General features: G+C 37.9%; 5 protein-coding genes and 2 pseudogenes across 6 annotated transcripts; 3 read left to right on the plus strand and 4 right to left on the minus strand.

Moving 5' to 3' along the window:
• The first annotated feature begins 229 nt into the window (after positions 1-229).
• Positions 230-1,512, plus strand: LOC125603723 (annotated as a pseudogene).
• A 2,419-nt stretch (positions 1,513-3,931) lies between these two features.
• LOC125603724 (expansin-A23-like) lies at positions 3,932-6,163 on the minus strand. Its single transcript, XM_048774557.1, has 2 exons — positions 5,308-6,163; positions 3,932-5,145 (listed from the first exon to the last, which is right to left on the minus strand). The coding sequence occupies exons 1-2, from the start codon at positions 5,423-5,425 to the stop codon at positions 4,523-4,525; spliced, it is 741 nt and encodes a 246-aa protein (XP_048630514.1). The 5' UTR covers positions 5,426-6,163; the 3' UTR covers positions 3,932-4,522.
• Positions 6,164-8,457: 2,294 nt separating this feature from the next.
• Positions 8,458-13,470, minus strand: LOC125603715 (alpha-glucan phosphorylase 1-like). Its single transcript, XM_048774544.1, has 15 exons — positions 13,216-13,470; positions 12,941-13,134; positions 12,478-12,579; positions 12,234-12,410; positions 11,892-12,167; positions 11,541-11,812; positions 10,916-11,033; positions 10,460-10,837; positions 10,230-10,382; positions 10,033-10,161; positions 9,699-9,935; positions 9,480-9,556; positions 9,117-9,303; positions 8,822-9,022; positions 8,458-8,733 (listed from the first exon to the last, which is right to left on the minus strand). Exons 1-15 carry the CDS (start codon positions 13,397-13,399, stop codon positions 8,617-8,619), a joined length of 2,802 nt encoding a protein of 933 aa, XP_048630501.1. The 5' UTR covers positions 13,400-13,470; the 3' UTR covers positions 8,458-8,616.
• Positions 13,471-14,296: 826 nt separating this feature from the next.
• On the minus strand, positions 14,297-16,293 carry LOC106371102 (BAG family molecular chaperone regulator 8, chloroplastic). Its single transcript, XM_013811135.3, has 2 exons — positions 15,679-16,293; positions 14,297-15,601 (listed from the first exon to the last, which is right to left on the minus strand). The coding sequence occupies exons 1-2, from the start codon at positions 16,222-16,224 to the stop codon at positions 14,714-14,716; spliced, it is 1,434 nt and encodes a 477-aa protein (XP_013666589.1). The 5' UTR covers positions 16,225-16,293; the 3' UTR covers positions 14,297-14,713.
• A 1,651-nt stretch (positions 16,294-17,944) lies between these two features.
• LOC125603717 lies at positions 17,945-19,203 on the plus strand. 2 transcript variants are annotated; one of them, XM_048774545.1, is made up of 6 exons: positions 17,945-17,990; positions 18,059-18,205; positions 18,390-18,463; positions 18,556-18,635; positions 18,765-18,916; positions 19,022-19,203. In XM_048774545.1, the coding sequence occupies exons 1-6, from the start codon at positions 17,987-17,989 to the stop codon at positions 19,081-19,083; spliced, it is 519 nt and encodes a 172-aa protein (XP_048630502.1). In that variant the 5' UTR covers positions 17,945-17,986; the 3' UTR covers positions 19,084-19,203. The 2 variants fall into 2 exon arrangements, with proteins under 2 accessions (XP_048630502.1, XP_048630503.1); XM_048774546.1 differs by having other exon boundaries at positions 17,968-17,990; positions 18,765-18,912.
• An 83-nt stretch (positions 19,204-19,286) lies between these two features.
• Positions 19,287-19,868, minus strand: LOC125603716 (annotated as a pseudogene).
• Positions 19,869-20,023: 155 nt separating this feature from the next.
• On the plus strand, positions 20,024-22,094 carry LOC106370140 (nucleolar protein 56). Its single transcript, XM_013810203.3, has 8 exons — positions 20,024-20,288; positions 20,365-20,579; positions 20,657-20,814; positions 20,909-21,096; positions 21,179-21,431; positions 21,522-21,670; positions 21,753-21,851; positions 21,957-22,094. The coding sequence occupies exons 1-8, from the start codon at positions 20,084-20,086 to the stop codon at positions 22,022-22,024; spliced, it is 1,335 nt and encodes a 444-aa protein (XP_013665657.2). The 5' UTR covers positions 20,024-20,083; the 3' UTR covers positions 22,025-22,094.
• The last annotated feature ends 176 nt before the right edge of the window (positions 22,095-22,270 follow it).

The following is a 22,270-nucleotide window of genomic DNA, read 5'->3' on the forward strand; positions in this document are numbered from 1 at the left end:
CTTTCAAAAGTATGTGAAAGACTAAAGTCAAAATAAATATGGATTTAGAATAGTAGTTATATTTTACTAACCAAATACCGAAAAAACCGAACCGAACCGAACCAACCCGATATCCGGATTGAACACCTGTAATCCAAATGAAGCCAAACTATTGTTTCATTCTCAAAAATATAATAAAAATAATAACTTAATCCCGCGCAAGGCGCGGGTCTTATCCTAGTTACAATTAACACAAGAGACATCTCCTGATTAGGAGGAGTTGGAAGAACAGTCTCTTCTCTACTTCTCCCTGTCTCTATCTCTTCCTCTCTGTGTCTCTCCCAATTGATTGTTTCTCTGAAAAAAGCAAAGACATCGCCAACCTCTCAGAAATATAAACTTCAAAGTCATTGTTTTTATGCTCTGATTTGGTATCCCTTTCTCTGCTTGCTGTTGGTTTTGATAAAGAATGTGTTTTTCTGGTTGTTTCAGGACAGAGAAAGAGTTCGAACCAGAGACTACTTAGTGTCGCCTTAAGGAAGATCATCGGAAAGATTGAATTTTTGGAGAGAATGGTGTGTTGTTTTGGGCAGAGGAGAAAGCGCGACCTGACCAACCTTCTTCTTCTGCTTCTGGTTTCTTCTCACTTTCCTTTTCTTTTTTCATTTATGCATTGTTGTCATCTGAATCTAGTTAATTCAATCAAAAAGTATCTTCCTTTTATCTCATGAGCGGATCATAGTTATTAGTCTGTGTCACATGTAAAGGTGTATGCTTTATAGATAGTCTCTCTCTCTTTTTATACTTGATGCTTTATAGAAACTAGCAAACCCAGGACCGATCACAGGCCGCTTGGCTCCAATATTTGGAGCAGCTGGGAAGATGCTGAACCGTGGGATGGTGAAGAGAGTCAGTCTCTGTCTTGTATATGAATTGATTGTGCATTGCATTTCTAGCTTTCTTTTTGTATGGTCTCTATCATATCATGTTTGATCGTTGGGGTTATACTATGTGTAGTTGGTTGTGAATTACATTTCTTGCGTCGGTTTAGTGAAGATTGTAGAGACTACTTATTCATGTTTGGTCTTTTTGGGGTTGTGATGTATCAGTTTGATTAGGTGGAGAAAAGAAAAGAGATGGCAGGACACAGGGTTGCTCATGCCACATTGAAAGGTCCTAGCGTTGTGAAGGAGCTAATCATCGGTATGGCACTCGGTTTAGCTGCTGGTGGTCTTTGGAAGATGCACCATTGGAACAAACAGAGGAAAACCAGAGCTTTCTATGACTTGCTTGAGAGAGAGGTGAGATCAGTGTCATTGCCGCTGAAGAGTAACAAAGCTGCACAAAAACTGATTCTTCAAGACCGATTGATGATTTTGAATACTTTGCTTTCTTCTGATTTTTAATAACTCTTGAGATGATTTTGAATTTTGTAAGAAAATAAACAAATTTGTGATTGGGATTGGTTAGATCATAAACAGGCTCAAATGTGAGATGATTGATTCAGACATAATCACTCTTGTTTTGTTCAAATCTTTTTTTTTAAGAACTCATAATTAAGAAACTTGCAATAAACTGGACTAACTTATTATAATATATTCTCAATTAAATTGAAGCTCATGTCATATACTCATATGTATTGTCTGACTGTTGCTTGCAGTTGGTCAACACGTTAATCCTTGGGTTTAAAGTTTTGATCCAGTCGTATCAGTGTAGCTTCTGATACGTATCTCCTGCTCTCTAATTTCTCCGATCACGCTGAATAGGTTGATTAGGAAAGGGATCCCGCCGGTATTAAGGGAAAAGGTTTGCCTTTCTCTTTCTGATGCTGCCAAGAAAAGTCCACCGCCCTAGAGAATTATTACAGTGATTTGAGCATAGACTCGACATAGGCTTGGTATGGGATCAAACATGTATCCATCAGCATCAGCTTCTCTACATGGTAAACACAAAGACGAAAGCCTAGCTGAAGTTCCCGTTGAACAGTTGATTGAGAATGCCCATGCCTTTGCTGCTGTCTTCCCAGGTTGGTTAAGAAGAGATTTTTTTTGTTCATGAACATGCTCTCTCTCTCTCTCTCTCTCTCTCTCTCTCTCTCTCTCTCTCTCTCTCTCTCTCTCTCTCTCTCTCTCTCTCTCTCTCTCTCTCTCTCTCTCTCTCTCTCTCTCTCTCTCTCTCTACAGCGATGTTTTGGTTTATGTTTCAGCCAGAGAAGAAGTACGAGATTTTGAAGAAGTTGCAATAATTGAAGCATATATGTAGGATGACTGGTGATGGATGCTCTCCTGCTTTGAAGAGAGCCAATATTGGTATCGCTGTTGCTGCTGCTACAGATGCTGTACGAGGCGCTTCTGATATTGTTCTCACCAAGCCTTGACTCAGTGTTATCATCAGCGCGTTTTAACCACTCAAGCTATTTTCCAAACAATAATGAGCTATACAGTCAGTGCTCTTTTTAAGCTATAGTTTTTCACTGTATTCTCTCTTCTCCAATCTCACTTTGTTTTCCCATGTTGTTTTCTAACAGATTTATGCAGTCTCTATAAAAGAAATAATATTTGTGGTGTACGCATATTATAATTTACTAAAATTTTAAGATTATATAACTTGTGATGTACAATAGAACCTCTATAAATTAATAGTGCTGAAATTTTGAAATTTTATTAATTTATAAAAATATTAATTTACAAAAATTTCCTTAGTTAGACTTTTTATTTTAAGATATATTTATTCTAAGATAAGAAAAAAATGATTTTAATGTATAGACTTTAATTGTTATTTTTTGAAATTTGACATTTATATTAGTTTTATTATATTATTTGGTGTATAATATATATATATATATATATATATATATATATTGCATAGAACTAAAATGTAGTTTTAGATATAATATTACTAAATCTCATCAAAAATATATTAAGTGCTAAGAAAATATAAATATAATTCTATTGTGAATATAAAATAAACAATATAATAATAAATTTTTATTTATATAAAATACATATACATATAAATTATCTTATTGTTTTATCGATTTGTGTCAAACTTTGTACCGATCCAAATTGGAACCGGTGAAATTTATTAATTTATAGAAATTATTAATTTATCTAGTATTAATTTATAAAGGTTCTACTGTATATTAAGATTAACATTTAAAATTTGAGACAGTTGGGGGCTTATTGAAATAGGTTTTTGCCAAATCTTCCCTTATTGGACAAGGTATTTATAAAAAGTTTTACAAATCCCCTCTTATTGGATATAGCATTTATAAAAATCTTATTAATCACCCCTTATTGGAAAATATGGATTTCATCAATGAGATTCATCAAAAGTTATTTTGGATATTAAAAACTATCATTTACCCTTCAAATTCAATAGAATCAAATACCACCTAAAGAGATAGAATTTAAATAAAAAAAGTTATTCATCTTTTACGACAGAAGAAACTTAACTGAGATGGGAAGAGAATGAATTCAAACTGTTCTCATCATCATCGATCTGAGAATGGTTCATATGATGAACTAACAATGGAAGTTTCAGCAAGAAGATGATGATGTGCACCTGTCACCTTCTTAAACCTATTTGCAGAAATCCAGTTTGTAGCAAATCAAAGGTATGATTTTTACACTGAAGAATCTGAGTTCAGTAGAGGAATAGTTGATTATATGTATGGTTTTAGATCTGTCTAGCAATGGTTTAAGTGGTGTTATCCCATTAGAGCTTGGAGAACTCTCAAAACTAGCCATGAACTTATGGGACTATACAAGAGAGACCATCCGCCAAACATGTTTGGAGTTGTAACAACGCCATATTTGTATAACTGGTATCAAGTCTGATGTACAATGGCACAGAGAAAGAATGAGTCTTTTGTCTCTTTTTGTTTTGATTCCCTCTCTTGACACTTTATGAGGATTTTCAAGCTTTTTTTTTGTTGTTGTATATCCTTTTAACTCTTTCACATTATTTTTCAACTCACTACAATATCTCTATGTTTAAGATCTCTCTATTTGGTTACTGAAACAAACAAAAAATTCCCGAAGTCAAAGCCACAACAACAACTATGTTAGTGACGTCGGGATTTCTTCAAGTCTATTCACTTGTTTAGAAGAATTAATAGCTTGGAACATATATCTATATCATATAAGTAGTTTTATTGGTATATCCCTATTATATATGTATTTAATATAAACCTAACAACCGATTACGTATTTTTGTAGTTTAATAGTGAAAATTATTATTAAAATATTTAAAAAAGATCTTACCAAATCCTACCAAATTCCCCTTTTAAATCTCTATCAAAATTCTGGAATTCAACAAAACTCTCAAAATTCCACTACATTTTAAAATCCTCAAAACCTTCTCAAACCCCAACTCCAATAAACCCCCCGTAATATGTTTCATTGCTAGGACAATAATTCATTCATCAATAAAAACAATATCTTATGAAACTAATGATTTTATTATAGTAGTACTATGAAATAGTAGCTTCTAACAAAAACTCAAGAAACTAACATAATCTGAAAAAGAAAGTTAAGGTAATCTAATAAAAGTTTGATTTCGCTTCAAAAGTTTGACCGAACCCCCAAGACTCCGACGCAACATCATAGAACGTCAAGCTCCTACCATCACTGGTCTTCACTGTAAACGAGAGTCTTTGTCCGACTAAACCCACACCAGTGTTCCAATTCTGCCCCCAGTTCCTCTGCATAGAGATCCAGTTACTCTTATGCCCCTTAATAGCCAGGCTGTTAACATCTCCAGCTCCTCCAACGTTATACACCAAAACCATAATGAAATTAGGGTTTCCCTTGACCTCAAACCTCACACCACCTCTCTTCTGACACTTCACTCTCCTGAACTTCACAGGAACGATCCCACTTTTGTACTCGGCGATGGAAGTGAACATCTTCATGGATAGATCGAAGTGCTTGTTAGGAGGGTTGCACCAGTGGATATCAACCGGTGGGGTGTAGTTGGGTGGGCAGAAGTTGGTTGCTGTGATTCTGATTGTACCGGCGTTTTGTTTACACCATTGTGAATTTACACACGTTAGCTCGAAACAAGCACCGCATGTTTGGCCGTTGTTGAAGAGCGCCGTGCTTAGCGCCGCCGTTTCTAACCCATAACCTTCTTGGAATAGATCTCCATAACCACATGCTCCTTCTGTCACGCCAAAACATTAAAAATATTAGATACGATGATACTTTTCACTAAAAAAGCCAATGATTTACTAGATTAATTCATAGTCTACATATTACTAACTAGACAATTATATTGAAATTAAAAAGATAGTATATAAATCAATAACAATATAAAGATACTAACGCATGGTTTCTTTGCCGCTAATGTCGCCGTAAAACGTAGCGTGAGCGTCTTCCCACGCAGCGTCAGCCACAGAGACAAGAATCGCCAGTAACATAACCAAAGACATTGATCGATTCATGTTTAAGTGTTTGTATGTTTTCTTCGACTTATTTTACAATTATACTCGGAATGAAGAATGATTATTTATAGAAGAATATGAAACGTTAATGTGATCGTTTTAGGGAATAAAATATGGTAATTAGCATAGATTTTGGCAAGATTGCAGAATGTTGAGTCCGGACATTAACTTTTTTTTAATTTTGTCAACAAGTCCGGGCATTAACTATTAATATCAAATTGAGGAAGACGTTTGATACCATATTTGTGCATTCAATACTGAATATTGTTAATTATTTCCTTGCTGAGTATGAGATACTGGGTACGTTTCTTATCAAATATGGAAATAGATATATTAATTTTCTTGTTACCTTTTTAAAAAATGGTAAATGGTAAACCTGTAAGGGAATTATTAGTGGGATAAAAAGAAATGGAATAGGATAAATGTAATATGAAGAAAAATATAATATAACTATTACATTCATTACTTATCAAAATTTTAGTGCAATAGTTTCCTTTGAATTTTGTTTACTTTTTTTGAAATTTATGGAATGGTTATTTTATTTCATTCAAGGCAAATGTTAATTTTTTGGTGTGGAATTGAAGGAATAAGGCAATCCACGTTATTTACATTCCCCATTATTGTGTCACCTTCAAAGAATATCGTGAGGCTAAAAACTTACCTCCAACGAATATTGTGTTACAGGCTGACAGCCTAATGTGAGTGGTGATTCTTAGGCCCTGTTCGTTTGCTCACCCAGGTGATCCATTTGGGTGAAGATGCAAATTGATGTTCGTTTAGTGCATTATAATGCTACATCCAGATGGATCACCCAGCTGAATTTTTAAAAACTCATCTCAAATTCTCACTCAAATGAAGGTGAGTCTTGATGGTGCATCTGGATGCAGATGCATCTAGTTCAGTCCAAAATGATAAATGACAAAAATGACCTTTTAAAATCAAAATATTATTTTCAAACCGTAAATTCATTTTTTTTTGCATATACTTTTTTCCACTATAACCAAAAAATGTATTTTCTCGCAAAAACGGAAAAACACATTTTCCCGCCAAAACCGCAAGATGCATTTTTACGCAAAAAACATAAAACACACATTTTTCATTAAAACACATTTTTCGGCTAAACCAGTAAAACCGGAAACAACGCATTTTCTCGCAAAAACAAAAAAAAAAACGCATTTTTCGCCAAAACTGAAAAACACAATTTTTTTGCCAAAACAAAAAAAAAACAGAATTTTTCTGCCAAAACTGAAAAACGGAATTTTTCCACCAAAACCAGAAAACAGGATTTTCCCACCAAAACCGGAAAACCGCATTTTCCCGCCAAACTTGAAAAACACAATTTTCCCGCCAAAACCGAAAAACACAAATTTCCCGCCAAAACCGGAAAACACAAATTTCCCGCCAAAACCAAAAAAACACAATTTTCCCGCAAAAACCGGAAAACAAAATTTCCCCGCCAAAACTGGAAAACAGAATTTTCCCGCCAAAACCGGAAAATACATTCTCCCGCCAAAACCGGAAAAATGTATTTCCCGCCAAAACCGGAAAAATGTGTTTTCTCGCCAAAACCGGAAAAATGTATTTTCCCGCCAAAACCGGAAAAATGTATTTTCCCGCCAAAACCGGAAAAATGTATTTTCCCGCCAAACCCAGAAAAAAACTTATTTTCCCGCCAAAACCGAAAAAATGTATTTTTCCGCCAAAACCGGAAAAGCGCAGTTTCCCGCCAAAACCGGAAAAATGTATTTTCTCGCCAAAACCGGAAAATGTATTTTCCCGCCAAAACCGGAAAAATGTATTTTCCCCCCAAAACCGGAAAAATGTATTTTTCCGCCAAAACTGGAAAAAAACTTATTTTCCCGCCAAAACCGAAAAAATGTATTTTTCCGCCAAAACCGGAAAAGCGCAGTTTCCCGCCAAAACCGGAAAAATGTATTTTCTCGCCAAAACCGGAAAATGTATTTTCCCGCCAAAACCGGAAAAATGTATTTTCCCGCCAAAACCGGAAAAATGTATTTTTCCGCCAAAACTGGAAAAATAACTTTTTCCGCCAAAATCGTGAAAAAAAAACGTTTCCCGTCAAAAACACTTTTCGCGCCAAAACTTCAAAACACATTTTTCCGTCCAAACCGCAAAAACGTATTTTTCCGCCAAACCCATAAAACATATTTTTCCGCCAAAACCATAAAAATGCATTTTTTCGCGAAAAACACATATTTCTTCAAAAACCGCAAAAAATATTTTTGGCCAAAACCGTAAAAATGCTAATTTTCCGCCGAAACGTAAGAAATTATATTTTAGTCATTTTATTAACAAGTCCACCTGGATGCAGATGAAAGTTAAAAAATGAAAAGCAAACGAACATAGTTGCATTCAGATGATTCATCTGGATGCATGAACGAAATGAAGAAACGAACAACATCCAGATGGAGCATCTGGATGAGACATCTAGATGGACCATCTGGATGCATCTTCGAGATGTACAAACGAACAGGGCCTTAATATGGATCCAGTTTCTGTTTAGGCTGTGCTTTTAAGAACGAGATAATTACCAAATTTGCATTCTTTAAACTTGTTTTGATCTTATCCGAGAAAATTAACACCTCTGGTGTGCACCATTTAATGTATGGTAAACTGGTTTGCTTCTGGTTTCTTTACTTACCGGTTCGGTTTTGTCTAACATTTTCTCAGGAAAAGTTGATTGAACGTAGAGATACTAATGTGAATGAACATTGTGTTGAGCTCGAGACAAGATTTCAGTGAAGTATTTTCTCACTAAGGTTTAGAAACAGTCTAGTAGGTGATGTTGTTGCCTAAGCATTGCCTTCTCCTCTGAGAAGTGAAATGCAGAGAAGACAACAGAGTAACTCCAGCTATAATCACAAGCATGCGGCAAGAGTTATGGGTGTTATCAAGCTCTAGGTGTGGCCAAGCAAACACTTCACAGACCATTGGTGCGATATCTGAGAGAGTAAAAGGAGATTTGAAGATGGTAATTTACCGTCTGGGTCTGGCTGACCGGAAGCATCAAGTCTCTGAAGAGTTGACTGAACTCAAAAGATACTAAAGTGAAGGAACATTGTGTTGCATATCATTACATATGATTTCCTTATTTACTTGGATACACTTGGAAACATGGGAAATAGAAAAAAACATTCAAAAGAGGTCTTAAGGTAGACTGGAGTCAAGGCTCAAGGAAGTTCAACTTGCTTAATATTCCATATGTCTTTGGCATACTCATGGATCGTCCTATCACTGCTAAACTTGGATGAACCTGCTGTGTTCAAGATTGACATTCTCGTCCATCTCTGTAAATCATTTATAGCAATTTCAAGGTTAGATGTTGAGGAAGTTTCATATATAGGCTTTTGATGATTGAAGAAAAAGTGTACTTACTTTCTGGTCACGGTATGCCTTGTCAACTTTTTCTTGGCATTCAACGTAGCTAGGAAAGTCTTTGCCAACAAGGAAGTAATCAGCTCTTCCAAAGCCTTCGTTTCCTTCCAAAGAGCCAATCAGTTCATCGTATTTGTTTGAGCCAAAGACACCGCTTCTAACGAATTGCTTGACTTCTTCAAAACTAGGATCTGGAACAAACTGGAACGCAGAGACAAAACAGTTCACAATAAATCACTGTTTAACACTGAGAAGAAGACGGTAAGAACAGAAAGATTATGTTCAATTCACATACCTTTCCCTCTGCTCTCTCTTTCCTGAGGTCCACAATCTCATCAGCTTTAGCACCAAAGAGGAAGAAGTTTTCTTCCCCAACTTCTTCTCTGATCTCCACATTGGCGCCATCCAAAGTTCCAATCAAAATGCAACCGTTCATAGAAAACTTCATGTTGCTTGTCCCGCTCGCTTCCATTCCAGCGGTACTGCAGAGATAACTCTTTAGTCTTCAGTAAATAGCAAGAGTACCATTGATTACATATTCATTCCCAAAGTTCTCATGGTAAAGTGGTTAACATATACACTAAGTCAAGTTCCTATTTTACCAGTTATCTTAATGACAAAAAAAAATAAAAGATGACTTGGCCAAATAAGTTGATACCTGATGTGTTGAGAAAGCTCGCTTGCTGGGATGAGCAATTCAGCAACACTGACATTGTAATCAGGAACAAAGATAACCTACAAGTAGTTAACACTTTTGATTATCAGTTATAGTATAGGTACCAATTTGAACAAGACTTGAGGGAGGATTATGCCGGTTGTCTTCTCAGAAGATGATTAATACAAGCATGTGAAGTATACATAATAATAGGCTCCGTACCTTAAGCAGGTCACCAATTTCAGGATCATGGTTAATTGTAGACCCAACATCTGTGATGAACTTCACAATTCTCTTAGCTTGCACATATGTGGCGAATGCTTTTCCCCCAAATATGCAAACTCTTGGAACAAATGCCTTCTTCCTCTCACTTGCACTCATTTCCTTCATCTTTTTGTAGCGATAAACTATTCCCAAGATGTTAAGCAGTTGTCGCTTGTACTCGTGGATACGCTTGATCTGCACATAGTTTTCAATACAAAAAACAAAACAATAAGTTTACTATTTGACGAGATGATAAGAAAGCTAATGTAAACAAGATCCTCTGGAAATTGACCTGAATGTCGAACATTGCATCCGGGTTGACAGTATATCCAGTTCTTTCCTTGATTAGTGATACAACCTTCAACTTGTTCTTCTTCTTTGCTGCCCTCCACTCAGATTGAAGATCTTCATCATCTGCAAACTGGAGAAAGACCGAACAAAGTTAGCTGGTGTGATACTAAAAAGATAACAGCAAAGGATAGACCATACCTTTCTTAGTTCCGCAAGCTTTTCAGTGTTTAAGACCCAGTCTTCTGTGCCTATCCAGTTAGTTATAATATCACTTAAGTACGGGTTACAAAAACGAATCCATCGCCTTGGTGTTACTCCGTTGGTTTTATTCTGGAATTTATCTGGCCACAACTGCAACAAATATAGAATATTCAGTAACAAGAATATGATTATAGAGAATTATGCTTCACTAGTTTAGAATGTTTTACCTTAACGAAATCATTAAAAACATCGGTTTTCACTATTTCACTGTGTATCTCTGCAACCCCATTTACAGCATGACCACCAACAACAGCGAGGTTGGCCATACGGACCATCTTTGGTGGTTCTGGGATAACTTCCGCTATGACGCCAGCAGTTTCTTCCTCTTCTACTTCCTTTTTCACCACAGTTTGAGCATCTTCTTTAGAATCTTTGGTCTGGTCTACGGTCTTTTCTGCAATAGCTGGTTTGCTCTCTGGCTTTACAATCACATCTGCAAAGGCAGAAGGCAACTCGACGTTTTCTAATATCCTCATTGCCTTCAGTTTCTCCTTGAGCAGGTCAGGATTTTCAGTGCCATACTCAGAAACAATGGTGCTAACAAGCTGCAATACAGGAAGTGCAAATTAGACCAGAGATGTGGAAAAAATAGAAGAGACATATGGTTCTGTACAGGGATGGACCTCCTCATCAATCTTTTCAATGATCTCCACATGACGAGGGAGCAATTTCTCCATTAGTTCTAAACTCCACTTCTCCAATGCCTCAGGCAGAACTGTATGGTTTGTGTATGCCACAGTCCTAGAAATATTATTAAACTATTTAGAAACATGCTGCAGGTTCCAAAACTGTAGACTAGGCCTGCGGGTTTGGATAGTTCGGTTCAACATAAATTTTATCGAGTTAACCCAAAATAAAGTTTGGTTTGGTATTCAGTTTGTTCTGTTTTTGAAAATCCTACCGAGATTTTTTATTTCGGTTATATTTTGGTTTAAATTTGTTAAAATTTTGGATAAGTTTGGTTAATTTCAGTTACAGTCCATTAGTTCAGTTATTTTGGTTCCGGTTTTTATATGGTTTGGTTATTTATTTTTTTTTTTTTTTTAAGAAAACAAAAGTAACCAATTACCGAACCGAACCCAAAACCAAAACCAAACTTTTTAAAGAAACTTACTGAATCGAACCCAACTCCTAACCGAAAACTTTAGTTCTATTCGTTTCGGTTTAAAATCCCAGCCCTAGATTATCATTATTTTAAGACAAGGAAAACAAATAAGAATAAGAGATACAGTCATTTTCAAGAAGTACCTCTGTGTGATTCTCCAAGCGTCCTCCCAGCTAAGTCCTTTCAAATCCATTAGAATCCTCATAAGCTCAGGAATGCACAGCGTTGGGTGAGTGTCATTCATCTGCACCGCAACCTTCTCTGGAAACTCTTCCCAGTTAACACTCCCTCCAGACCTCGTCTCAAAACGTGCTACGATATCTTGAAGCGAGGCTGAGCACAGAGTGTACTGTTGCTTCAGCCTAAGAGCCTTTCCTTCATCTGACTCATCTCCAGGATAAAGCACATAGCAAATCTAATAAGACAAACAACTATTTTTTTTTCAGTAATGTACACTTGTTCTATTGTAAAACAAAGAGAAAGTGAATAGAGACCTTTTCAGCGTTGAATAGAGCTTCTGCTGCCTCAGTGTGCTTGCCAGAGTTATACGAAGACAAATCAAAATCTCCTGAAGGGGCCTTTGTTGACCAGAGACGTAGATTGATAGTAGTCTTGGTTTTATAGCCAGGGATAGGAACATCATAAGCAACAGCCACAACGTCTTCACCACCAATCCACCGTTTCTTACCATCTGATCCAAAAACCACTTTCCCATAGAACTTTACTGGATATGAGACATCGTTTCTGACTATCTCCCAAGGATTGCTTAGCTGAAAAAGAAACCATTTAAGTCACTGATGGAGTAAAAAAAACTAGAATAGCAAGAAGAAGGAAACCTCAAGCCAGTCTTCTGCAGCTTCCTCCTGTCCATCTTTTGTGATAATCTGTTTGAACAAGCCGTACTTGTACCTAAGCCCATAACCCCAAGCTGGATAATTCAAAGTTGCTAGGGAGTCCAAAAAACACGAGGCGAGTCTCCCCAGTCCACCGTTCCCAAGTGCAGGATCTGGCTCCTAAGAAACTTAACCAACTCAGCACACATTAGTAAAGATAAAAGTCTCTGTGAATCAATCCACTAACCTGACCAGCTACACTTTCTAATTCAAAGCCAAGACTCTTCAAAGCATCACCGTAAGCACCAGTAAGACCAAGGTTACCAACTGCATTCGACAAGGCTCTACCCTACAATAAGGCCACCAAGATGATCAGATAATAATAAACCAAAGTACAAAAAAGAAAAAGGAGGAGACTTTAAAGCCCTGTTCGTTTGGTTGCCGCAGGTTTCGGCGTCAACGGCAGCGTCAGCGGGCGGCAGCGTCAATGAGAACAGTTATTGTTCGTTTCGCAGACGCTGACACAACCGCATACTATGTCGCGACCGCAGGTTTTATCGGCGTCAGTCGCAGGACGCGGCGTTCGGACACGGCGTTACGCAGCTTCTTGCGTCAACGAAACGAACAAGAGTTGACGTAGAATGTTGACGCTGACGCTGCCGCCGGTACCTGCGGCAACCAAACGAACAGCCCTTTAAAGCAAAGCAAACCTGCAGAAACTCCATAGACAGATAGTAAGCCTGTTTAGGATTCACTCTGTTGTAATACTCATAAGTAGCGTTCCAGTTCACGATCAGAGCGTCTCTGACGCTCTGTGCAGTGGCGAAGAAAGCCTTAGGCAGCTCGAACTTCTCGGGAGAGAAGAGAGGCGTGAACTCAGAGTGGTGCTTGATGCTCGAGGCTACTGTTTTCATTCAAAAAAGATATTATTATTTTTTTATATAATCATCATTTAATGCTTACAAGTATCTGAATGAGACTGGACCTTGTTCGGAATCGGTGACTAGAGTCTTGGGATTGGTGGAGATAGATTTCACCGATAAAAGTCGCCAGGTTCTGATCCTCGCCGGGAACGTCTTCGTTCTCCAGCGACGAGTGACGAGGCTCGACAGGGAGTTGCATTTCACCGGAATCTTCTCAGCTCCGGCGGAGATTCGCATCGTATCCATCTCTCTCTGAAGCTTTTCAGTTTCACGAGGCAACTCAGTGATCAGTTATAAGTGATCTGAAGATTGACTACGCCACGTGGTTTGTATCTACACGTGTCATTGTGTTATTGGATTTGGGGAGAAGTGAAAGGTCACGTTATTTTACAGTGGGACTGGAGCTGATCAGAGATATTTCTTGGAGAATGCGACAAGACACATATATAGTCCACTTGCAATGTGCTTCGTCCGCTTGTAAAGCGTCTTGATCGTTAATTTAAGGACTACTTTTGTCTATACTCATTAGTTTAGTGCACTTTAGTGAAAATAGTTCTTGTATTAAACAATTGAGCGAGTACGATATTCTAGCGGTAATTCTGAACCTAACAAATTACCAAAAAATTGGAGAGTATTCAAAGATTTAAATTTGTAAAATAATTTAATATATTTATAATATATTTTGCTAATTTTAAATACGATGACACATGTTTTTTGACATAATTATATAATTTTTTATATATAATTTAAAACCGTTTCTTTTTGATTCGTCCAACATTTAGATTATGGTGTGTTTGGTACGGAAAAAATTTCATAAATACAGTAATTATGTGTTTGTTTTGGATTTAATAACTAATTGTAATTATTTAGTAATGAATAATTACACAAAATCTGTTAATAATAAGTAAAAAATAATCAACCGTATTTCAAACTTTACACGGACGAAAGAAGAAAAAAACTTAGGCGGTCAACGCAGGAATTAGACGGTCTTACACGGATCAACGCCTAACTACACCGATTTGGGCATATTCGCCACGATCAACTTTTTCGAACAACGTTTAGGCGACCACGTTTTTGAACAGGGTTTAATACTATTAAGCTAGCAAACAAATGTCACACAAGAGACTATAATCATTAATCACATTGTCGGCAAGATCCAATAACGGTACTACTGATACTATATGGTTCGATTGATACAACTTATATTTTAGAAGCATAATATATTACACACACTCAAGAACAATGCAAGAAACAGAACTTCTTATTGAGTTGATCTCCACAGGCAACTAAGGAAACCAACACTCAAAAGAATATCTATGAAGAAAATGCTCAACTCAAAAGTTTCGTGGAGAATTAAAAAAAGACACAGAATCAGCAAACCAAGAATTTAAAAAACTCTCACAGATCTTCCCAGAGGATGTTGCAACCTAATCTTGAACCATCTGCTTATGTTACAGTTTCTACAACAAAGAAAGTTAACCTTATTTGGGTTCAGGGAAGAGACTAAAAGCCATGCATAACCAAAGAAGAAGAGGACTTGGATCTTTCATGATTCACTGGTTAAGGTTCCATTTTTAGTGGCAATGGAGGAGAGACCATTAAGTTTCCTTTTTGAACCTGGATCTGCCTCTTCTTGTGTTCATTACTTCCCGTTGCGTCCCTTTCACTGCCTTCTGAAGAAGAGACTTCTTTTTCAGATTGAGTTTCTTCTTCTTCTTCTTCTTCTTCTTCTTCTTCTTCTTCTTCTTCTTCTTCTTCTTCTTCAAAGCCCTCTTTTTCCTTAGGCACATACTTGATTTCCTCAACTTCATTCCCTTTCTTGTCTCCATTACCATCATTTGATCCGCTTGTTGAGTCATCTCCCTCCTCGCTAATGCTGCTCGCCTCTGGCGTATCTCCATAAACCTTGTACACATTCCCATCCTCATCAAACCTCACAGTTTTCACCACACGGCTCTTTCCTCCACCTTCTTTCACCAAAACCATCTTCCTAGTTTTCAAACCATGGTGCTTCCTTTCATTATCCCTGGTTACCACAAGGGTTTCTTCCTCGCTACTATCAACTGACTCATCCTGATACACAGTCCTGTTCTTGTCAAGTACCATGGTCTTCCTAACAGTAGGCTTCACTACATTGGCCCCAGTTCTAAACTTAGAGCTACCACTCTTTCTCTTATCGATAGAGACTTCTTCACTGTCATCAGTAGTGGAGTCCAACTCTTCACCCTCATCACAAGTAACAAAGACTTTTCCCATTCGGTTTCTCAACTTCTCCACTCTTCTCTCTTCAACTACACCAAAACCCTGAGGCCTTTTGCTGTGGCTACCCACAAAGCTCACATCAGCAGCATACCTTCTAACAACACAATCATCAACGTACTGCAAAAACCTCACAAGATCTCTGCTCAAAGATCTCTTACTACTCCGTATCATTGGATCAACCCTACCCTAACAGAGAACCAAACGAACACTAAAATCAAACATCTCCAAAAACCAAAAAGGACAAAACTTTATTCACATTATACCTGAATCGAATCCAATTGAAGAAGCAAGTCCGTAGCTTTCCGAGAAACAACCTTGTAAGGGAAAATGGGTTTGCCCGAAACCGAAGACTTGAGAGACAAGAAGCTAGATTTTATCACTGCAAGCTCCTTGAGATGCCTGAAGGAGATGGATCTTCGGACAAGGTAAGAGCGGAAATGGGTTTGGATGACTCTCGCCGCGGAGTCTCTTACTGTGGAGTGTCGGTCGCGGCGTTGGTCGTGGAAAGGTGCGAACTTGTTGAGAGATGACTCGAGAGCATCGATTTTGCGTAGGAGACAGGAGAGGATGACTTGGTCGTGTTGTTGTCGTGGAACGTTGTTTTGGTTGCAGGAGCAGGTTTGGTTAGGAAAGTGTGTTTCTTGTTGATGGGTTTGGAGGTAGGAAGCGAGGAGATGGAGAAGAGTATCAGGTGGTGGTGGCGAAGGGTGGTTGGAGTGGGTGCAGCAGTGTGGAGACGTGGGGACTAGAGGGATTTGATTGTGGTGGTTATGGCTTTGTGAGCAGGCGTGGTGGTGGCGTGAGGCCATGGAGTTGACGGCGGAGTTCGCTAGATTGAAAGGTGTTAACTTTATGGGTTTGACTATAAATCGATCCCGTGAACTGAGAAAGAAGACAGAGAAGATAGCTTGAAAACGTCGTGCAGTCGTTGTCATGTGTTACAACCCGGCACGCATTTTATCTTTATTGACCGGTTGAACCAAACCGGATGGGTTTTACACGAGATTACAAATTTACAAGTTGCTAAACATAGGTTTGTACAGCAACGTTCCATGAGTCCTAATCTAAAGACGAGAAAAACCTCAGCAATCGTACATTGTTTTACTCAAATTGGCACTAAGAAGGTTAACAATTGACAAATTAGTTGTTTTATTCCGGTTCAGTTTTCAAACCAGCTCTGGTTAGAGTATTTGAATAATTATTTGATGTCAAAAAAAAAAACTAACAGCTGAAAAAGTGCACAATCCAATCCTGCTATCTTCTCTATTTTTTTTTTTTTGCCAAAACTGCTAGAACTTTTTTATTAGTTGTTTTATTCCATTTCATATCAAGGTAGCAAAATTAACAAGTATATGAGTAGACAAAAGCATCACCACCTTCAACTTTCACAGTCTCTTCAAGTTCTGTAGCATCATAGCTCGAGTCTTACCATCCGGCTCCAACCTCATCTCTCTCATTTCCACATACAGCTCCTTCGCAAACTTAAACTCACGTATTAAACACATCCCATGTATAACCGCATTGTAAAGCGACACATCAGGCTCCACTCTCTGTTCAAGTAAACAAAACAAACATTAACATTAAAATCTTTCCACACACACAGAATCTAACACTAGACTCATCATGCATACCTCTAGGAGATATGTTCTTGTGAATCATCTCGTCGTATGCATCGAGAGCCAGCTCGCTTCTCCCGCACCGGACAAAGATGCTAACGAGAAGAGAATATGTAACCTCCGTTCCTATTAGACCATCAGTAATCATAACTCTCCAGACTCTCTCAGCTTCGTACACGTTGTTCACCCGTCCCTCTCCTCTAGATAATGTATCCTACTCTTCCTAACCCCTTCAGGCTTCTCTAGTTCTACCCCATCTAGAAAACTCATCTCGTTCTCTCTTTCTTTCAATCCACATTCCAAAGCCATAGTTTCAACTCTGTCTGGTTCACTACTCACTTTACTGAAACACATTCTCGTTGTTCCTAAAGATAAAGACTCAATCTTTACACTAACGTAAACTAGGCGTCTTCGTTTTAGCTTCATGGTCAATGCAAAGTCTAAAGAGTGACTCAAAGACCAATGACAACTGCTCTTCTTAACGGAATGACATCCACAATACAGTTGATTCGATGTAGAAGTGGTGGAGAGAGGACTTAACAAGACATCTCCCCCATGACTTTAACCTGGTCGGGAGACACAGTGAACAAGAGCAATCTACAACACATGAGCAGAGAGAACAAGCTCTTTTAGCATAACTCAGACGAAGAATAACGAACAAAAGCTGAGAAATTGATTCCCAATTCAGCATAAAGTTGAGAACTTTGGCGTAAAGGATTCACTAAACCTTAAGTGGAGCTTGTTCTGAGGCTGTGGAATGTGCAGGCAACGAGGGAGGGGAGATACAGAACAGAAAGGTTCATGCTTTGTGAATAGACAAAACGACGTCGTGAGAACCCCCCTCAAAACGATGACGTTTTAGAGTATGGAATCACCCAAAAGCAGAACAAAGAGAGAAAAGGGGAGATTTTGAACATTGGGTAGAATCAGAGACGTCGGTTTCTCTAAATCAACAATGGGTAAAGTTTCAGACTTTATCATCATCTCGCAGTTGTTTCTTTAGTTTTCATGATCGTTGTGATTGCAGATGAGGAAAGAGAAGGAGAGGTAGAGAAGAAGGAAGAAGGAGAAGTGAAGGAAGGAGTAGCTTCAATAGCTTTATTGCCATGTGGTTCCATCTCTGGCCATTTCATTCACATGCCTCTCTCCATCTGCTATGGCCTCCATGGCACTGGTAACATCTGTTTGGTCCTCCTAAAGTTTATTAGACTAAAGACTTAATTTTGCACTAGTTACAGCTTTTTGATACTAGGACAGTGGTTGAACAAGGTATACAACTTTGTATGTCTATTAGTTTAGGAACATAGACAAGGATATGATTTAGTATTGAACTATCTTTTTTTTTTGTCTTTACAAAGAATTGGCTTGTGAGACTGAGTGCAGCCGTGGTGAGGATTATCGGTTGATGAAGCTCACCATCATAGACTACAATGTATGTATGAGTTTTATCACTTCAGTTCCTAACAAACTTTACTCTTCACTTCAAAACCCACTGAGTCCTGCCATTTCTTGAAAAAAAAAAAGAGAAAGAAGGAACAAACAGTTGTAGTAGAATGCAAAGGCCACGATGCTGCTCGAATCAATGATGTTGAGCATGCTCATGGGTAAGTCCTCCTTGTCTAGCATCTTTTATATGCCAGAACATAAGTGATTGTTTTACTACATATAGAGTGGGAAGGTCATAGCTTTTCAGAGACAACATGCCAATGAGTTGAATTATAAAACCTTTTTAGTTGGGAGGAAGATGTGATTGGGTTAGTGGAAGAAAAGCATGGGAAGAAGAAAGTATCTGTTTCGTTCGAGTGTGAGACATTGAAGGCTGATCAAGCAGCAGAGGACCATATCCGACAGTTTATGCCCAAACTAGCTGGACTTGATGCTGTTAGTACGTATAAACCCAACAATTCTTTTCTTGTGTCATCTCATTACATTATGGTTTTCTTGCTTTGCTTGATAAGCACAATCTAAATGACCGTTGTGATTCTTGCAGTTAACATTGGACCAATGAAGATCACTGGACTTGATTTTGCTGCTGTGAAAGAGGAACCATAATGCAACTTTAACTCTTTCCTTTATGTTTCATATTGTAGAACACAATCAGATTTTGTTAGTGCAATGCAATCAAGGATCTAACTTTATGAAAAATAACTTACTACATGCTCTTTCAACGCTCTTCTCAATTTCTCATCTAATGCTTTCTTCAACATGTCTTTGCTTAGGATTCAGTCTCTTCTGAATGTTTACATAGAGAGCGGTTACAGTCTATTTTCACTATTACAAAACTTATCTTTGAAAGAGGCTCCACTACTGAAGCTAGCGTTTGTAGCTGTGCCTTTTACCATTGTGTTTGTGATTCCTGCAATCACTGTCTCCCACTTAAGAATCCCTTCTTTGATCTCTTTCTGTTGTTCTGCCGTTAGCTTCATGGACTCTTCACTCTCTTCCTTCTTGCCGCCACCCATAGTCTTATCCCCCCACATACTTCATCCACTTAAAGAAGCTATGGAGTGTAAGAGACTCCCAGCTTTGGCCTTCATGTCCTTATCATAATCTTTCTTTTGTCTTTTTTTTTACCTATTGGGAAAACATTCTTTGGCGTATGCTCTGAGTTTGTCAAAGAATGCTTTGAACTTGTTCGTCTTGGGACATTCTTTCTCGAGGTCAGATACAAAGACCATCACTACCTTTAACTGTGTAAGGTTCTATATCGTTCACTGTCTTTGATCTTCAATCTGAGGTAGATATGGTTTGATCTTTGGGTGAGCTGAAACAACTTCCATAAGTGTCACAGATGCTAGAAGACACGTGAAGCATAACAGTAACTGAACTCTTGCCATTATTCTAGATTTTTTTTAAATACATTTTTTACGTTTTCTACTTTTTTTTGTTTTTGGTTAAGGTTATAATAACTGAACTAAACCGTGTAATTTTGAGGTTAGTGGGCCAGCCTCATGAAATTAATGTTGGACCAAAGTCGGCTTAGGTTTAGGGTATATATTTGATTCTTTTCAAAGAGGGTATAGGTCTAAGTTTCTCATTCTCTACAATTCCAATGGCTATGTTTGTTCTCTACGAATCATCCTCCGGCTACGCCCTGTTCGACGTGCATGGCCTCAATGAGATCGGTCAGAACGTTGAGGCTGTTCAAAGCTCAGTTTCCGACCTTGCTCGGTTCGGTCAGGTCGTCAAGCTAACTGCTTTTCACCCTTGGCAGACTGCACAAGATGCTCTAAACCAAGTCAACGCCGTCTCTGAAGGTAAACCATTCTCGTCTTTTTATTGCTTGTAAATCAAGAAACCAGAAACTTACATCTCTTTCGTTTTACTCTTTAGGGTTTATGAGTGAGGAGCTTAGAAGTTTTCTTGAACTAAATCTCCCTAAAGCGGAAGAAGGCAAAGAGACTAAGTTTAGCTTAGGAGTATCTGACCCAAAACTCGGTTCTTGCATATCCGAGGCTACTAAGATTCCTTGTCAGAGCAATGAGTTTGTCCAAGAGCTTCTTAGAGGTGTTCGTCAGCACTTTGATAGTTTCATCAATGACTTCAAGGTGATGATCTGATTGATTATTTTTCATTCTTTCTGCATATGTTTCTTAGTGAAACACCATGTTCTTCTTCTATGTAGCCTGGTGGTCTTGAGAAACCTCAAGTTGGATTAGCTCTTAGCTACAGTAGAGCAAAGGTCAAGTACAATGTGAACAAAGAGGATCATATGGTTATTCAAACTATTTCCTTGCTTGACACGCTTGATAAAGATATCAACTCCTACGCTATGAGAACCAGGTTTGTTTTTGTTAATTGTTTGCTTGCTTGTTATTCTCTATGATTAGAAAATTTTGATTAAGCTAAGTAGTTTTATTATAATGATCTTGATCAGAGAATGGTACTCACCGCACTTCCCTGAGCTAGACAAGATAGTTAATGACAATTACATGTATGCTCAACTTTCAAAGATTATAGAGGACAAGTCAAAGTTGTCTGAAGAGCATGTTCCAATGCTTACTGAAGTCCTTGGTGATGAAGATAAAGCAAGAGAGCTTGTTGAGGCTGGACAAGCATCTATGGGTAATAGATCTATACAAATTTACAATGAATAAAAACATGGTATTGTTTGTTCTGAAAAAAAAAATGTTTGTGTGTCTTAAAGGTCCTGACTTATCACCACTAGATTTGTTACATGCCCAGACCTTTGCTCAGGGAGTTATAGACCTAACTGATTACAGAAAGAAGCTGTATGACTACCTTGTTGTTAAAGTGAAGGACGTTGCTCCAAACTTGGCTGCATTGATTGGTGAGACGGTTGCAGCCAGGTTGATTTCACACGCGGGAAGTCTTAGGAATCTTGCAAAGCACCCATCTTCAACTCTCCAGATTCTTGGAGCTGAGAGGGCACTTCGAAGGTGCATTTTTAAAGACCATATGTCTTATTGTTTTCTACTGTTTTACTGCAGTTTTTTTTTAATTAACTATGTTGTGAATAAAATTTACAGGGCGTTGAGAACAGGTGGAAAGACACCAAAGCACGGTCTGATATTCCACTCTTCATTCATTGGCCGAGCATCTGCTAGAAACAAGGGACGTATGGCTCGTTGTCTAGCTGCCAAGTGTTCTATTGCTGCCAGGGTTGACTATTTTGGTGGTAATGATTGTTTGAAGTGTCCTTTTGTAAGATTTTGATGTAACTTCTTTGTTGCATAGATTAATATCTCTTATTTTTGCAGATAGTAGCAGTGCAGATTTTGGTGAGAAACTTCGTGTAAAAGTTGAGGAAAGGCTAGACTCTTTACATAATGTCTATGCAATGGAAGAGGTTTTAGAAGGTATTGCTCTCTCGCCTGTTCTTGTTCTCTTTGTGAACTAAATCTTGGCGGTTTGGTTTGTTAGATGTGTGTGTGTGTACTTAGTTTCTCATTGGCTTGTTTCAGATGAAGAGATAGTTGATGCCTCTGGAGAGGAAATAGACGAAGAAGAAGCAGCTGATGATGTTGAATGATAGCATATGCTACATTTTCATTAATTTTGATCAAGACATACAAAAATTATAATATGGATGTTGTTGTTGATTGCATCACGTTATTTTCACCAAAATATAAAAGATGATGAAGAATTTAGTTTTTCTAAATTCTAGAGGCTTACATTTCAATTGGAATTTAATTATTTTCTGATGTTGAAGCCCAAAGACTAATAGCAAAGTTTTTATGTTCATTATTTCACTTCAGTAAATTCATTAACACCATAA

Source organism: Brassica napus, unplaced genomic scaffold (assembly GCF_020379485.1).
Source record: "Brassica napus cultivar Da-Ae unplaced genomic scaffold, Da-Ae ScsIHWf_382;HRSCAF=603, whole genome shotgun sequence".
Taxonomy (NCBI): domain Eukaryota; kingdom Viridiplantae; phylum Streptophyta; class Magnoliopsida; order Brassicales; family Brassicaceae; genus Brassica; species Brassica napus.